General features: G+C 40.8%; 2 protein-coding genes across 4 annotated transcripts in view; one reads left to right on the forward strand and one right to left on the reverse strand.

Moving 5' to 3' along the window:
- The window catches only part of ano8b (anoctamin 8b), a 57,004-nt gene extending 49,390 nt beyond the window's left edge, over positions 1-7,614 (forward strand). For all 3 annotated transcript variants that reach the window (XM_058072324.1, XM_058072323.1, XM_058072325.1), the window contains 6 exons: positions 743-902; positions 1,014-1,406; positions 3,475-3,666; positions 3,742-3,873; positions 5,318-5,428; positions 6,699-7,614. In XM_058072324.1, coding sequence (XP_057928307.1) covers positions 743-902; positions 1,014-1,406; positions 3,475-3,666; positions 3,742-3,873; positions 5,318-5,428; positions 6,699-7,442 — 1,732 coding nt within the window. In that variant the 3' untranslated portion in view covers positions 7,443-7,614. The remainder of the gene's footprint in view (positions 1-742; positions 903-1,013; positions 1,407-3,474; positions 3,667-3,741; positions 3,874-5,317; positions 5,429-6,698) is intronic.
- A 5,066-nt stretch (positions 7,615-12,680) lies between these two features.
- Positions 12,681-18,318, reverse strand: dda1 (DET1 and DDB1 associated 1). Its single transcript, XM_058072368.1, has 5 exons — positions 17,952-18,318; positions 17,469-17,549; positions 17,336-17,387; positions 14,716-14,777; positions 12,681-14,624 (listed from the first exon to the last, which is right to left on the reverse strand). Exons 1-5 carry the CDS (start codon positions 17,958-17,960, stop codon positions 14,520-14,522), a joined length of 309 nt encoding a protein of 102 aa, XP_057928351.1. The 5' UTR covers positions 17,961-18,318; the 3' UTR covers positions 12,681-14,519.
- Positions 18,319-18,585: the final 267 nt, after the last annotated feature.

Raw genomic sequence — 18,585 nt, forward strand, 5'->3', positions numbered from 1 at the left:
TAAAAAGGCACTTCCTTGACTATGTTTCCAATGTACCTGGACGCGCTGGCAACGCTGCAAACGCTGCAAATGACGTCGTATAGCGGCCTGTCACGATTCGGCAAATCGGAGCGCCACGATGCGGCCATCCGATATATGCGAGGGAAATTTCATGGAAATGCATTGGAACGGGACTGGAGGTTTTGTCCGAAATAGGCGAAATCCGTTATAAAAAATCCGATATATGCAATGAATTTTTATTGGAAATGCATTACAGAAAAATTGTTTTTTTTTATCTGTCCGTTGTGAGCGAATTTCCGATATATCCGAGTCCGATATATCCGAGGTTTACTGCAATAAAAACTTAAGAAACCACATATAGTTGGTGGGTAGACAAATTATTTTTTTCAGATTAAAATGAACAAAGCATTATTAGAGCCCTGTAGACATGACAAAACACGACTATAGTCACATTTATACTCTTTTTATTTACAACATATTGCGCAACTGCAGGGTCTTGAGACACATGCTAACTCGCAAACTAGAGAGCTAGCGACCTAAACGGTAGCCTTCCAGTTATTTCCTTTCAACTTAAATAGCCAAAAACTTACCACTTCCACACGGATAGGGAGGGGCTTTCTTAGTAATTGTTTTTCCTTTTAATTGCGGTAATTGTTTTTAATTCTGTAAAGCACTTTGTGTTGCGTGTCTTTGCAGGAAAAGTGCTATACAAATAAAGTTGATTTGATTTACTTGATTGCAGGGAAAAGAAGTGTTTGAATGGGGGATGCGGGGTACCTGACGAGGAGGAGTGCGGCGAGAGGGACGAGGCCGACAGTGGGAGGTTCAGTGAAGGAGAGACAGAAGAGGAAGGTCTACTAGACTGTGGTTTGAAACTGAGGAAAGTCAGCTTCATCGAGAAGGTAAACATCTGTATGTCAATGCGAGTCCTGTGGAATGAATTCCACAAATAGGAATTCTATTATATCAAATAGGAATTCTACAAATAATGGAATGAATGGCTATTTTTTTAGATGGAAAGGAGGCCACCGTGCAGCGGTCACCCCATGGACAACAGTTTCGCATCGGAGGGGAGCCCCACTATGGTGGAAAAAGGCTTGGACCCGGCCTCTGTGTTTGAAATGTGTGACGACGACGCTGATAACGGCATCCATGATGTGAAGGAGGCAGGCGGGGGCGTGGTGTGTGCGGCTGAAGGAATCAGTTACGCCGTCGGCACCGCCTGTGCCGCTCCACCTGCATCGGGGAGTGAGAGCGGCGCGTTGTTGCGTCACCGGAGAAGAGGAAGGAGCGCTGAAAGGACCGAGCCCAGAACGAGGAGGGAATCATGGATTGACCCTCCGGAAGAGAAGGAGAGCACCACGCTGGCTCAGGCGGAGATGGAAAGCTGCATGCAGACTTATGAGGTAAATGGGACAAGAAACGAGGTATAGAAGGAGAAACGTAGAAGTAGAAAATAGCAGTACATCACCTGCAGTGGTATCCTGCCATGTGCTGTACACATAGAGTACTACAATACTGCACTAGCGTAGAAAAAAGCAACCAAGGAGCTTTGCCAATGCCGAGAGGTGAGAAGTCAAAATATGCACCACATGCATTGGTATATTAATACATTGGTATATTAATACATTGGTATATTAATACATTGGTATATTATAATACATTTCATACTGTATGTACCACTACACAAATACAGTAGTACTGTAGTTTTACATAAGCAGATAGATAGATGGAAAGATGGATAGATGGATAGATGGATAGAGCTAATTGTGATAGATGGATGGACGGATAGACAGACGGATAGACAGACGGATAGACAGATGGACAGACAGACGGACAGACAGACAGACGGACGGACGGACGGATAGAAGGATGGCTGGATGGACGGACGGACAGACGGATAGATGGATAGATAGAGCTAATTGTGATAGATGGATGGACGGATGGATGGATAGACGGACGGACGGAGCTAATTGTGACGGACGGACGGACGGACGGACGGACGGACGGACGGATGAATGGATAGATGGATAGATAGAGCTAATTGTGATAGATGGATGGACGGACGGACGGACGGATGGATAGACGGATGGATAGACGGATAGATAGAGCTAATTGTGATAGACGGACGGACGGATGGATAGACGGATAGATAGAGCTAATTGTGATAGATGGATGGACGGATGGATAGACGGATGGACGGATGGACAGATGGATGGATGGATAGATTTTTATTGTCATTGCACAATCACACAGCAGTGAAATTGCCAACGAAATGTCGTTGACTGGCTCCCGTATAATAATAAATAATAAATAATGTGGAGAATAAATAGATGACATCAAATATGAACAACAATTTTACAGCGTAAACAGTAATTTGTACAAATAATTTGATATTATATATTATTGTTTCCCCGTCTTTTTTGCATTGTGTCTGTGTAGTCAAGTAAATCATTGGCAATATTACAAACTGTCTGATAGCTCTGATGTCACATTTATGCTTATTGCAGCCCCAAGGGGAAGAGATCATTAACTACTTTTGTCCGAGAGCCAAAATTGTTCTTGGCTGACACTGTGAGGGATGAAAGCTGTCCTAAAATAAAATAGAAATAAATTCTATCCTAAATACTGTATTATTTTGCAATGAATTAATGAATTATCCTATTAAGTTTTAGCCTTTGTCAGTATAAACGCACTACAGTACCTGTACTGCAGTACTGCAGAAAGCCACTAGAGGGCAATGACAATTGTTAGGAACAAATTCCCGTCACTGTGGTAAGCCGAAACATATCAGTAAATTAACATTTAAGCTACTCGCGTAGTACACAGAACACACAAGGAATCAAATACAGTAATAAAAACACTAAATACAACAATTAAATGACATAGTAATTCAATAAATTACAGTCATCATACAGTCATTTTCAGAAGACGATCCTTGAACATATTCAAGGATACTCTAGCGACCTGGCAATAATAATAAATGAATAATAATAATAGTGGCTGCACGGCGGACAAGTGGTTAGCACGCAGAACAAAGCATTATTAGAGCCCTGTAGACATGACAAAACACGACTATAGTCACATTTATACTCTTTTTTTATTTACAACATATTGCGCAACTGCAGGGTCTTGAGACACATGCTAACTCACAAACTAGAGAGCTAGCGACCTAAACAGTAGCCTTCAAGTTATTTCCTTTCAACTTAAATAGCCAAAAACTTACCACTTCCACACGGATAGGGAGGATAACTATTAACAGTTATTTAACCTTTAACATGAACATGAATCAAACGTAATAATTTTTTCTGGGTACATGATACCATACAGCATCCATATCAAACTTGCGAGGGCCGCACTAACATTAAACTTTCATATCAAGGGTGGGGCCCGCGTGTTTGAGACCCCTGCTTTACGGCTTGGTCCTCAATAGTGCTGTACTATGTGGAGTAACGACAGACAATCTTCTCTCAGGACACCTTCCAGGATTACCAAGAGATGTTTGTTCAGTTTGGCTACGTGGTGCTATTCTCCTCAGCCTTTCCACTGGCTGCGTTGTGCGCGCTCATCAACAACATCATTGAGATACGCAGCGATGCCTTCAAGCTCTGCACGGGTCTACAGAGGCCCTTTGGTCTCAGAGTGGAGAGTATTGGCCAGTGGCAGGTAAGAACAACAACCCAGAAGTGAAAGACTTTCTTCAGGTTTTCTAATTGTACTTTTTTAAATTTCATGCTGCAGGCTGCAATGGAAGCCATGGGTTTGATTGCCATCATTGTGAACTGTTATCTGATTGGTCAGTGCGGTCAGCTCCAACGGCTCTTCCCCTGGCTAAGCCCTGAGATGGCCATCATCTCCATTGTCATCCTCGAGGTACTGCAGCTCTTTTCTACTTGACTTGAACTGATCTCCGTGTGCCGTTTGCATGTTCTGCCTGCGCTTGCGTCCGTTCCCCTTGCCCCCCCCCCCAAAAAAAACCCAGCAGTATTCCACAGTACTAGTAAATACAGGTAAACACACTTTATAAACTGACAACAAAATAACTAATAATCACTGTAGTTTAGTCGGCAGCACGGTGGTCTAGTGGTTAGCGCAGCTAGGGGACCAGGGTTCAATTCCACCCTCGGCCATCTCTGTGTGGAGTTTGCATGTTCTCCCCGTGCATGTGTGGGTTTTCTCCGGGTATTCCGGTTTCCTCCCACATTCCAAAAACATGCTAGGTTAATTAGCGACTCCAAATTGTCCATAGGTATGAATGTGAGTGTGAATGGTTGTTTGTCTATATGTGCCCTGTGATTGGCTGGCGACTAGCCTCTCTTGCCCGAAGACAGCTGGGATAGGCTCCAGCACCCCCGTGACCCTCGTGAGGAAAAAGCGGTAGAAAATGAATGAATGAATGAATGAATGAATGTACAGTAAACCTCGGATATATCGGACTCGGATATATCGGAAATTCGCTCACAACGGACAGATAAAAAAGAACCGATTTTTCTGTAATGCATTTCCAATAAAAATTCATTGCATATATCGTATTTTTTTATAACGGATTTCGCCTATTTCGGACAAAATCTCCAGTCCCGTTCCAATGCATTTCCATTAAATTTCCCTCGCATATATCGGATGGCCGCATCGTGGCGCTCCGATTCGCCGAATCGTGACAGGCCGCTATACGACGTCATTTGCAGCGTTGCCTGCGTGTCCAGGTACATTGGAAACATAGTCAAGGAAGTGCCTTTTTATAACGGATAAAATCCGATTTACGCATATACCGGATATAAATCCGATATATGCGTAAAACGGACATTTTCCGGTATACGCATATAACGGATTTCGCTTATATCGGACAAAACCAGTGGGAACAATTGAATCCGATATATCCGAGGTTTACTGTAGTTTAGTCAGGTTGTCTGCTATCCAATTGTAGGTTTGGAACTAAGCTAACTTTGAAGATGAACTATAGGTTTATTTACAGCTAAAGCACACCTTTCACATCAGAAGATAGAAGAGTGCTGCAAATCTTTTCATTTGTCCTCAACTACCCGTAACATATTTAGGTTCTGGCTGAGCGAGCCCAGAGCTGCATGGCTGCCTATAATAAGATAAGGTAAACAGCCTGCAGCGCCGTCTTGGCCTGATACAGAAGTCTGTCTTATCTGGAGGAGAATTAAACACCCTGAGTGCTGTACCAGAAATAGTTCAAGCTAACATGCCATGAGTGTGTATGGCTGTTTCATTTTGTTCCATATTGCATTGAAATTGTGCTTTTTTTTTTTTTTTTTTTGTAATCTCATCCTCCTGTCTACCTGTCTGCCTGCAGCACTTTGCCGTCCTCTTGAAGTATGTCATCCATGTGGCCATTCCCGACATACCCACATGGGTCAGAGAGGAGATGGCTAAACTGGATTATCAGCGCAGGGAGGCCTTTAAGGTGATTTATATATGAGGAAAAAAAACCAACCACTTAGGTAGCCTAGATTAATATCTCCTTAATTTAAAGCAGGTATTGGGAAGATGAGATGGAGTTCATCAGGTAATACAGAGAGCCATTGCTTCTAATTCTAAATCTCCATTGTCAGATTGAAATTAGTGACAAAAAAGCCACAAAAAGGCCAAGTTTTTGTGTTCTGTAAGCAGCAGTCTGAGCTTCCTGGATTTAGCAATTTTGACAATCATGTCAGTTCATGCAAATTCAACTCATCGCAACTATGCACTGCCTATGTCCAATCCCTGTACATTTTGACCAACCGTCACCATCAAATGTGACCCTGAGTAACGTTCAAAAGTGCACATCAACTGTCCTCACTTCCTTGTTTACGTGCTCAAATTGTTCACAGTAAAACAAGTTAATTGGTTCCAGTGAATTTCCACACAGCAGGATACAAAACTAGATTATGAACTTCTAAATATAATCTTTAACATTATGGGGTAGGATGAGGGGTATGAGGGGTAGGATTTAATAAGCTTTGCTTCTTCCTACTCCTTTTGGACATATGGAACTGGGAACTGATTTGACAAAAATTTAAAAAAACCTTAAACTATATTATGAAAGCAGGAGGTGAACAAATGTAAGAGTTACTGATTGTAAAAGTACCAAATGGAGGGGTAGGATTTAATAAGCTTTGCTTCTTCCTACTCCTTTTGGACATATGGAACTGGGAACTGATTTGACAAAAAAAAAAAAAAAATAAAAAACCCTTAAACTATATTAGGAAAGCAGGAAGTGAACAAATGTAACAGTTACTGATTGTAAAAGTACCAGATGTTTGCTAAATACAAGGATGAAGAGTTTTGAAACAGTCATGATGTGCTATATATATCACTATATTGACACTTACTATGGTAACCATTATGTCATTGGATGGTCATATCACCTCCTACTCCGGTACACTGTACATTATAAAAAAAATTAATAATAATAAAAAATAAAAAATAAAACCTTAAACTGTATTATGGAAAGCAGGAAGTGAACAAATGTAACAGTTACTGATTGTAAAAGTACCAGATGGAGGGGTAGGATTTAATAAGCTTTGCTTCTTCCTATGTGATGCATTCAATTCAAAAATGGCAACTTTTGGAAAAAACGGAATAGAGAAGAATAATAAATAATAAGCACATGTTGACATCAGCCAGTCCGAGGGACATCGACATAAACGGGTTCCACTGTGGTAATTGAGAAATGTGTTTCCCTGCCTCTGCAGAAGCACGAGCGGCAAGCTCAGCAGCACTACCAGCAGCTGCAGAGGAAGAAGAGGGAAGAGGAGGAGAGGCAGAGGCAAGCGGAGCACATGGCCCGCAGGGAAAGGGACAGGGACGACGGTAAGGGCGACTCCTCCGGGGACCACCACCACGACAAAAGCCACAGCGGCAAGTCGCGTCCCGGCAGTGGCGGTGTGGCGGGTGGTGGAAGCGGCGGGTCGGACAAGCCCAAGAGACCCAGCTCTCTGTTGGCTAACAACAACGTGATGAAGCTGAAACAGATCATACCGCTTCAGAGCAAGTTCTCATCGGGCGGCGCCCGTTCTCCTCAGTCGCCCACCGGTAGCGAACCAAAGCTGCCCGGATTCTTGAGTTTCAAATTCCTCAAATCACCTGACAATAAGAAGGAGTGTGCGGCGGCGGTTGCGGCGAGCAACACCGCTAACGCCGCGACCACGACATCATCCTCATCATCAGGTAGCAGCTCCCAGGAGCGTTCTCAGTCACCCAATAAGGCCTTCAACCCTGGCAAATTGTTTAATTTCGGAAAATCTGACGCGGGGACGTGCTTGAACGGGGCACCGCCACCCAGATCCGGGGATGGATCATCTTCTTCACAGACGTCAGAGAGGCCGGCTTCCAGGTCTGACTTAAACGGCATTCCGGATGAGATCCCCTCACCGGGAGGGGAAGGATCCGAAAGTGGACATTCAAATGAAATAGACCATCCTGGCCCAAAAGTCTAGTAGCTCCTTTTGGTTCCATCTGGACTGAAGGACTCAACATGTGAGAAGATGTGGCGACACCAGCCCCCCCCCCTCCTAATCCTCCTCCTGTGGTAGTACTAGAAATGGGAATGGGAATGGATTCACATTGTTTTGGTTGTCCTCAACAAGAAAAGAATGACGTTGACCCTCCTATCATGTCACAACACACACACAAACACACACAATCATGTCTGCAATACATAAAGAAATGCATGAGCTGCGTTTCTAATATTTTTAAGCCTTCAAAGCAAAAAGCTGTGATTTTTTTATTTCTTCTACAAGCAATGGTGAGCATTGGAATGGGCTGCAAAATCGTAAAGGATCTGTAATTGTACTTTTAAAAAGTGTTTTTAGTCATCACGAGTCAAGATACATGAGTTATATAATTTGGAGTAATGGTGACACGGTCCTTTGTTCCCTTAGTGCAGTGATTTTCAACCACTGTGCCGCGGGCACACTAGTGTACCTTGAGAAACCGTCAGGTGTGCGGTGAGGAATTATCCAATATCACTTTTTATAGTTAACATTGATTAATCATCATTTGCAAATATTATGTCAATAGCCATGAATATATGGACCCAAATATTCCAATTGCATTTGGTTTATTTGCTCAAATGGAAAGAATTGAACAGGGATGGAATATTCCTTTAACCAATCCGATTCAGGTATCTTGTACCCGCTCAAACGGAAAGTTGTCAGAGTGCGTTTTTCTTCTTCTGTTGTTTATTGGCGGTTGGCAAGCAGCTTTCGTGTGCATTAACGCCATCTGTGAAACAGAATCTAAACCCTTCTATACGCCATTCACAAGTGCAGTTTTATTAAAAAAAGAAAATATATATCTATATAAAACATGTCCTGAGTTTAATTATAAAATATTAGCAAGATTGAATTTGATCTTTTCCTGTTTAAATTTATCCCGGGTGCGTTCTTTCAGCGCATTGCTCAGATATGACGTAACACGCAGATCCAGACGTTCTTCACTTTTAAAAATGGAGGCCAGCAATCGGCATTGGACTGCTAAGCAAAGTTTGTTTTTGATTCAAACTAAATTTCAAGACTGGACAGACGAAAAACTGGCAATACGGAGTTATTCCAACAAGTGAAAGAAAAACTCGGGGAAGCCGGTATCACGTGATGTTAATGTTTACGTTTTACTGGGCATGCCCTATTGACTATTCTGGTTGATTTTCACGGTGCATGTAGACAAGAGATTGGAATATTCCTTTCTATGGATACCATTGTTTCCCGAAAGGTCATTCGGAAAGAGAAAAAGTGGTGATGTAAAAACATGGCTACTGTGGAGTGTCTGTGGTGTAAAGACTAGCATAGCAATGTAATATTGGTCCGTGTGGCAACACCTACCTTGTTCCTCCGATAGACTTATTGATGCACGTGTGAGGTCGTGGTGACATTTTGGAACATTTTTTTGGTTAGTGGTGTGCCACAAGATTTTTCCAATGTAAAAAAAAAAAAAACGTGCCGCGGCTCAAAAAAGGTTGAAAAACACTGCCCTTAGTGGACAACTTTGCCAGCTTTATTTTCAAAGCATAGACAAATACGCATCTTCCCTTCTCTGGCAATATGAGCTAGATTGGAAAAGACAGTTCATAAGAACCTGCTGTCACTAGCAGAGTTAAAACAACTGCATGGTACACGCTGTCCTGCTATTGGCTGTGGTCCGAGTCGGTGGATTCTCCTCTCTCGGAAACAGATGGTTCTCCATTTCACAAGCTCTAACCACACACTTGGCAAGTGAGCGTTGAATTCAAGTTACTTTTGCACTAAACGCTTATGTGCCGCATCTCTGCAGGAGCCAGCAGCCTGCCTCATATCGTTATGCAAACACGGGACCGCATTGATTTCCTCCTATTCAAATTATAAAATACCTTCAATATTTTCATTTATTTTTATATGTTGATCTTTTTTTTTTTTTTTTAGCTCCATAACAGGATTGCTTTTATATTTTGAACCAAAGTGGTATTTTTTCCATTATAAATGGTTGGCAATCAACTTGAGCGTTTTGGCATTTCTGCCAAAAGAGGGCGACAGAGTTCTTGTCTTTAGAGCAGGGGTGTACAAAATGCAGCCCAAAGGCCAGTCATGACTACCCGTACAAAGAAATGTAAGTTAAAAAAATGTAAAAACACAACATAATGCAACAAGACAAAACCCAAATGTTGATATACTACATAACAGTAACAGAATGTTCTGAAAATGTTTTTTTTTTTTGGAATTTGGGAGTAATGTTCTCAGTAGTTTATAGAATAAAATTAATTCAATGTATGGATGGATGGAAAAATGTCGCCCTACGTATCCTTAGATTTTCAGTATTAGGCCATTGGTGTAAAAACACCAATTGACACCCTTGCTTTAGGGATACACAAAACGATTGGTATTTTCCATTATTGGGTGAAATTCCATCAACAGCGAAACTTGTTACTGCTTGTTAGAGAATAAAAAGTGAAAGAAGTCAAAATAAAGGGATTATTATGATTTTTTTAACATGATGTTGTATAACATCCCCATCAGCAGTGTAGTGCATCAATAGTGACTTCCCGTCCCCACAGGTTCTGGATGGTTTGTGATGTTGAAGAAAGTAGTTTTGGCTAGTTGGTGCAGTCAGTAAATGACTGAAATAATCTGCACGGCCTCCGAGTGGTTAGGCCTCACAGCTAGGAGACCCTAGTTCAATTCCACCCTCTGTATGTTCTCTCCGTGCATGCGTGGGTTTTCTCCGGGTACTCCGGTTTCCTCCCACATTCCAAAAACATGCTAGGTTAATTGGCGACTCCAAATTGTCCATAGGTATGAATGTGAGTGTGAATGGTTGTTTGTCTATATGTGCCCTGTGATTGGCTGGCCACCAGTCCAGGGTGTACCCTGCCGCAGACAGCTGGGATAGGCTCCAGCACCCCCGCGACCCTCGTGAGGATAAGCGGAAGAAAATGAATTAATGAATATTAATTTATCACTTTCATTCATCATTGATTGGCATTTAGAATTTTTTTCTGCATGCTAAACGTATAATTGTAAAACTATAAACTTTTGTGTTAACATTTGTTTGACTTTCTGGAACGGATTAATTTGACTTACATTATTTCTTATTAGAAAAATGTATTTGGTTAGTGTCCGTTTTGGTTAGAGTCAGACCTTCTGGAACAAATGAATGTTGTTAACCAAAATTCCGTTGTAGTACAATCAAGAGTGGATGCTTCCTTAAATTAATGACAACCCTTATTTGCTTTCCAACCACAAGGGGAAACCAAACCAATAATTACATTATTTCTTATTGGCAAAAAATTATTTAGTTAGTGTCCGATTTGGTTAGAGTCAGACCTTCGGAAATAAATTAATGTTGTTAATCGGGGGTTCCGCTTAGTACATACAATTAAGAGTGGACGCTTCCTTAATTAATGACAACCCTTATTTGCTTTCCAACCACAAGGGGGAACCAAACCAATAATTACATTATTTCTTATTGGCAAAAATGGATTTGGTTAGTGTCCGATTTGGTTAGAGTCAAGTTCCGCTGTAGTGCAATACAGAGTGGATGTTTCCTTAATTAATGACAACCCTTATTTGCTTTCTAACCACAAGGGGGAAGCAAACTAATAATTACATTATTTCTTATTGGCAAAAATTGTTTTGGTTAATGTATGATTTGGTTAAAGACAGACCATTCTGGAACAAATGAATGAGGTTGCGCTGGGATAGACTCCAGCACCCCTCACGAGGATAAGCGGTAAAAAATGAATGAATGAACCTGGTTTCCCATAACATCTTTGTTTTACTATATGCATGATCTCCACTGCGATTATTGGCCAGATGCTGTTTGCCTCCCAAAACACTAGATGGCGCTTATGTGTTTCTTACACTCGAGGTATATGTTTGGCTATCAATATCAACATGTCCGATTAAGTTACCCTCTTGTGAATTTATGGTGATGATATTGACCTGGATGGTTGACAACTTGCACAGAAACAATACAGGTCGCTGCACTGTGATGGTTCATCATCATAAATTCATGCAATTTTTTTGTGCATATAAAAATACTGACTGTTGATGTGCTACACTGCTGACGGGGATGTCATAGACCTGAATGTTCATCCTGAAATGTCGCTTTTTGTTGAGTGGTGTATCGTTGTGTGACACTGTCGGTGGTCAAGACTGACATTTGAGCATCCATCATCACAATATAGGTTGAGAGATGCAACATTACCTATGCATTCCCACATCACTTATCAATAGCAAGGCAATAACAGATGACGCTTCAGTGTAAGAATGAGTAAATCCACCTATGTCACCCGTCTATGGCCATATTCTGTATCAGTGGTCGGAAAACCCTGCTTCATTTGTAAGCCTAGTCTGCTCTTTGTTGTGTTGATATGGAACTTTGTGTTTTAGCATCCAACATATTACACGCAATAAGGGAATTTACATTGTCATTAAGTCACATACATTAAGGGTCGGTATGTTTGCATAGGGGGGGGGGCAATTAAAAAAAAATCAGGATAGTGGCATGTAGCCGAGCTTTGGCTCATGACAACTTTCATTCTTACATGAACAGACCGTCACTTTAATAGTCTATTTAAATGTCTGAAAGGAGTTAGCAGGGGTAATTAATTAAAGTGGTGGAAATGTATGTACAGTTTTAGAGTTATGCTTTGTTTTTCAGGGAAACCACAAGTTCGTAGATATTGCTGGCATTGACTGCATTTATTCATTCTAGTGATTTGCTGGGGCAACATCTCGGCATTATACGGTACATGATGATTAGAAGCAGCGGGTTCTGGTAGTGAATATTAGAGGATTTCAGAAAAAAAAACTCCAAATGAAGTTCTATTTGTGGGCTTGGTCATACAGTACATAGGAATGACTATGAAAGATCATGTGGAATCAGCCGTACAAGCCTTTGTAGTAGGATGTAACACCGACCCCATCATCATCATCATCATCATAAACGTCAGTCATTGAAGCCTCACTTACTGAAACATCATGAAGCTCTTCCAACGTACCACTGTAGAAAAAAAATCTTTTAAAGAGAATAACTGGGTATTTATTTGTTTTAATTTATTTTATCATATTTTTGTAAGATCTGGAGAAAAAAAAGTGAATAAAACAATTTCAAATGCATTTCACGTGTTATTGTTATTGCTACAGAATGTCACCGACAAATTGTTGTGTCAATGCAACAAAAAGTACCACAGAACAAAAAAAAAGTGTCAGTCCAGTTTTATTTCAGCAAAGCTAGAAAAAAACAACTGATCTAACACACACACACACACAAGATGGGGGGGGGATGGGTAGGTTCCAGGCGTGGTAGAACAGTTAGCAGAAACATAACATGATTTTATGACTGAAAAATACAAGATTATGTACACAGGCGGACCACAGTTTTTAATTCTTTCATATACTGTTTTTTTTTTTAAAGAAAAAGCTGAGTGACAAAAAGAAGATGGCGGGCTAAGAGCAGCAATAGACTGCATGCTAAACACATTAACCCTGCATTGAACTAGTCAGCTCACCAAAAATGACAATGGGAGAAAGAAACAGGATCCAAAACCATGATGACCAGTCGTAAGAGAATCTCTCAGTCCAAGAGAATCCAAGCCACAATCCTAAACCGCCTACGTTAATCTAGGAGGGCCAGGATGGAAAATAACAAGCAAGGCCGAGATCACGTTTACTCTTCCTTATATTTTTGCCTATGTGGCATTTTTTCCTAATACATTTTAAGAAATTGTACTTTCAGTTCCCAATTTCACAACACTGAAAAATCCACCATTAGGATGTACAGTAAACCTCGGATATATCGGATTCAATTGTTCCCACTGGTTTTGTCCGATATAAGCGAAATCCGTTATATGCGTATACCGGAAAATGTCCGTTTTACGCACATATCGGATTTATATCCGGTATATGCGTAAATCGGATTTTATCCGTTATAAAAAGGCACTTCCTTGACTATGTTTCCAATGTACCAGGACACGCAGGCAACGCTGCAAATGACGTCGTATAGCGGCCTGTCACGATTCGGCGAATCGAAGCGCCACGATGCGGCCATCCGATATATGCGAGGGGAATTTAATGGAAATGCATTGGAACGGGACTGGAGATTTTGTCCGAAATAGGCAAAATCCGTTATAAAAAATCCGATATATGCAATGAATTTTTATTGGAAATGCATTACAGAAAAATCGGTTCTTTTTTTATCTGTCCGTTGTGAGCGAATTTCCGATATATCCGAGTCCGATATATCCGAGGTTTACTGTATAATGCATATTTAAAGAGTGGCGAAAACGTAATGCAAACGTTCAACCTAGATGATAGGTAGATGATAGATGTTAGTGTTTGTGTGCAGATATGAAAATAGCCAAGCCAAAAAGGATTCTGCTTAACATACACATTTTTAGAGAGTGGTGCTTCTACTTTGTGCTGCTCATCACAGTGCGTTCTTGGTTGTGTGGATCCAAACAGTTGAGAGAAACGTCGCCGTTGTTTACAGAGTGGGCAGTGAAACCGAGAGGGAGTGGCGCACTTTGGCCAGGCAGGAAGCGCGTTGCCTTATGATTTAAAAACACAATGAAACTCCATACGTCAAAAACTTTTTTTTTTTTTTTTAAAGACTTGATTTGTCAAGTCAAGTCACACGCCGACTTTTTTCCGACAAAAGCATGGAACTGGGCATATACAGTACACAATACACACACAGCTCAGCATGCATACAAAAACGCACGTTATACACATGGTCCGACAACAAATGGCAGAAACGCGCCCGCCTGCCCGATCATCGGTCCTAATCAGTCCTCAAACAGTGGTTGAAAAATCTGTTTAAAAGTGTGGATTTTCAACAAATTCTTCACAGTAAAACCCCCATTTGCAATTCATCACTGGGTCCCAATTGTGTTGAAGAATGGCGCCGTTGTTTACCCGACAGCCTCAAGCCACAGATTGGCCACCAGTCTTTAGTGATGAGGGAACACCTTTTCTGTTTTTACTTATTAAGATCGGCTACGCCCTCTATATACACAAGCATACATACATACATACACACGCTTATGAGTCTTCATTCATTTCTTGGCTGTCTGTCCTGGCAATCTTTCTCGGGGGAGCGGGACTGTCGCCTTCCCCTTGTTCCTGTTCCCTTTTCTTTGCCGCATTCTGTACAGGATAAAGATAAATCATCAATGGCGCCGTGGAGCTCAGCACGGATTCAAGTAAAATCCGATGCCACCCGACTAAACGCGCTCACCTCTTTGTCCCACTGATGATGGAGGTAGCGCAGAAGGATGTTGGTTTTCTCTGTGACAATAACTGGCATAAAACACAACAAGCTTTACAGGCCATAAGACACTGCGAAATTCCCGTGGAGCGATCGTAAATTTCCAATGAGGATGAATCGTCATTTCAAAGTTGACACAAAATGACACAAACAATAACATGCACTGGTAAAAATAGAGCGATAGCTAAAAACAGTGATTTTCACCCACTGTGCCGCGGCACACTAGTGTACCTTGAGAAACCGTCAGGTGTGCCGTGAGGATTTATCCAATATCACTTTTTATAATTAACATTTATTAATCATCATTTGCAAATATTATGTCAATAGCCATTATGTCAATAGTATACATGGACCCAAATATTCCAATTGCATTTGGTTTATTTAGCGTCATCTGTGGAACAGAATCTAAACCCTTCTATACTTTATTCACAAGTGCAGTTTTATTAAAAAAGAAAATATATATCTATATAAAACATGTCCTGAGTTTAATTATAAAATATTAGCAAGATTGAATTTGATCTTTTCCTGTTTAAATTGATCCCGGGTGCGTTCTTTCAGCGCATTGCTCAGATATGACGTAACACGCAGATCCAGACGTTCTTCACTTTTAAAAATGGAGGCCAGCAATCGGCATTGGACTGCTAAGCAAAGTTTGTTTTTGATTCAAACTAAATTTCAAGACTGGACAGACGAAAAACTGGCAATACGGATTATTATTCCAACAAGTGAAAGAAAAACTTGGGGAAGCCGGTATCACGTGATGTTGATGTTTACGTTTTACTGGGCATGCCCTATTGACTATTCTGGTTGATTATAGCGACGCATGTAGACAAGAGATTGGAATATTCCTTTCTATGGATACCATTGTTTCCCGAAAGGTCATTCGGAAAGAGAAAAAGTGGTGATGTAAAAACGTGGCTACTGTGGAGTGTCTGTGGTGTAAAGACTAGCATAGCAATGTAATATTGGTCCGTGTGGCAACACCTACCTTGTTCCTCCGATAGACTTATTGATGCACGTGTGAGGTCGTGGTGACATTTTGTAACATTTTTGGTTAGTGGTGTGCCACAAGATTTTTCCAATGTAAAAAAACGTGCCGTGGCTCAAAAAAGGTTGAAAATCACTGCCTTAAAACATCTGAAAATCACTTCAAATACGCATGAGTGAAGAAAAGGCTGGGAAGTGAATGGAGGCTGGCTAAATTACCTTGTTTCTGCTCAATAACACAACGTTCAGTGCCTTTACGGAACTAAACACCGGCACCAAAGGTCAGACCTTTGCCTATCTGTGGGGAACTTCCTTCAACTACAGATGTTTTAAAAGAATTTTTGCCTACCTTTCCACGACTCTTCCACGGCAAAACACGCATTTTCGACGACATATAAGTCAGATATATACAACCAAAACAAATTGCTGTAGAATCAAATATATAGCAAATTTATATCTAGATACTGGGGTGCCTTTTATTGTCACTATACACATGTACAGTAAGGGATGTGATGTTGCAATTGTGTTTGTGTGTATGAAAACCAGCCTTTGACTACTGGGAGCGACGGCTAGCGATAATGTCAAGGAGAACCCGGACCCTGGAGACCCTCTTCTGTCTCACCTTCCCGGTGAAACTGACAAAGACAAGTGGGTACGAGCTGGAAATATTAATGCTGCACTTCTGAAATCTGAATTCTTCATTCACACTGCTCCAACGTTTACGCTGCAGGCCGTCGATGTCCAAAGTAATGATATATCCGATATATCGAGACGATATTTTGTTCTTTATTTGAATTGGTATCGGCCAATACGCATGTGGTTTCGCCGATGTATTTTTCCGCCGCATTATTTACAGACAGGCATCCGCCGGGCAGTTTTGTGTTGCCGGAGGACCCTGCAACAGTTGAACTTAGTTGAAATATTTCCACCTGCTTTGAAATAGAAAACATGAACACCAAGTGGGAGTTTCATTCAAAAAACGCCGGGGCTGAGGTGAAATGCGTGTCGCGTCTCACTGCGGGAGGAGCAGTCATCGATCATCAATGCTAGATAAAACTTAAACTACGACAGAAATGTTTTGCACATGGTTGAATATTTATTCCTTTTAAAGTTGATAATGACGTTTAAATGTGTGTTTAAGAAAGCTGAATCCTACTGTGTTCAGTGTTTACATTTAAATAAATATTTGTTTAAACTTGAGACCTGTAATATTTGTTATCATTGTCATTTTTTCATGTAAATTGAGGCAGCAAAAGCAGTATCGGCCACAAGTAAAATCGGCCACCGGCTAAGGGTGATGGGAAAAAAATCGGTATCGTCATCGGCTCGAAAAAAAACATATCGGTCGATCCCTAGTCCAAAGTGAAAATTACCTGCCCTTATGTTTCATTTGAAAAATCTGTGTACACAAAATTTTTACAGTTTTTTACATTTTCTACAGTTTTACATGATGCTTTTCCCCCTTGTTGTACCAAAAATGATCAGAAAAGTGACCTTGCACACAAGCTATGGACCATTATTATGGCTTACTGTTACACCTCCCATTAAAAACTATTAAAAGCCTACAAAAAGCCAGTTTAATAGGTGTAATTCTGGTACTCACTCTGTTCAGACGGGTATTCCCGTGTCGGAAGATAGACAGAGGGCCTCCGATTCTGCAAGGAACAGCAAAAGTCAATACAACATAACATTTTGAGCACACTTGCAATGAAGAAATAATAAGCACAAATACTTACAGATGCTTTACAAACAGAGTCTGCGTGAAACCTGCTGAAGTTGCTTTTATTGTACACTGGAAGCCCTTTTAAGAAGTCTGCCTGTAACAAAAAAGAAGCATTATTAAGGTTTTTGGCTTGGAGATGAAATATAAATGAAATATTGTGCTGCAGTTTTACTGTGACTCAACAGTTCAAATGTTGCTGAGTGTGCTTTGTGTAGAAGCCAAAAGTAAGTGCTGGGCGTTCCCCCATACAACGTCGACACGCAGACCGGTCTACTACCTTACTTGTACAATAAAATATAAATATTAGCAAGTAATCTCAATTGACACTAAGAAGCCATGTACAGAATGATGCCGGATTGACATCAGTGATGAGGCAAATGACGTGAAAACAGTGGTGCAGCAACTAGCCGAAAAGAGGCTACTGGTTAGCTAAGGTGATGTGCTTCTCCAAGCTAAATTAAGGCAACAGCACTACATAGGTATGTAAGATAGTTACCTTCTCCATGACAGTAGTAGAAAATACCAACGTTGAAACGATGAGCTTGTCGCAGGTCGCGCTGTTAAACGCAGTAAATTTTGTTTACGAATACGTTTCCGATAGCCGAGCTAGTTTACGGAATCTTAGCTAGCTGACTGACGCTTGCTCGTCTACTTTGGGTGGCGCTTGCCACACAAAAACAAACCTCGCACTTAAATTGTTGTTGTCATTCTATATTCTAATTTAAAGTACAACTAAATAACTCGGAAAAAACTCCTAGTTTATCTGCAAATAAATTAGCAGAGCTGGTTATTCTGGACTTCTACAGCTAGCATGATGGCATCGCTGTTTCTTTTAGACCACGCCCGGAAACCGACGTGCGAATGTAAATGTTCTAACAATAATATGGCGCCCCCTAGCTTCTGGAGGCCCAACCTGAACTAATCATACATATATGCCTACCCCTATGGTAAAAAAAAATATTGCAGTATATTAGCAAATATAATGCAATGTATTAGGAAATATATTTCCATATATGGGATCTTATGTTTATATTTTCCAATATATTGCAATAGATCATATATGTGTATATATTGATACATATAAAAAATATCTTGCGATCAAGACCAAAAAAGGACTATATTTTTACATA

The sequence above is a fragment of the Doryrhamphus excisus genome, chromosome 5, assembly GCF_030265055.1.
Source record: "Doryrhamphus excisus isolate RoL2022-K1 chromosome 5, RoL_Dexc_1.0, whole genome shotgun sequence".
In the NCBI taxonomy this organism is placed as follows: domain Eukaryota; kingdom Metazoa; phylum Chordata; class Actinopteri; order Syngnathiformes; family Syngnathidae; genus Doryrhamphus; species Doryrhamphus excisus.

Excerpts from the sequence above, each read along its gene's own strand:
- dda1 (XM_058072368.1), bottom strand. Across the intron at positions 17,388-17,468 it reads ACTCTGTTTGTAAAGCATCT|AATCGGAGGCCCTCTGTCTA; the intron begins GTAAGTATTTGT and ends TGTTCCTTGCAG. Across the intron at positions 14,625-14,715 it reads ATCATCAGTGGGACAAAGAG|AATGCGGCAAAGAAAAGGGA; the intron begins GTGAGCGCGTTT and ends TATCCTGTACAG.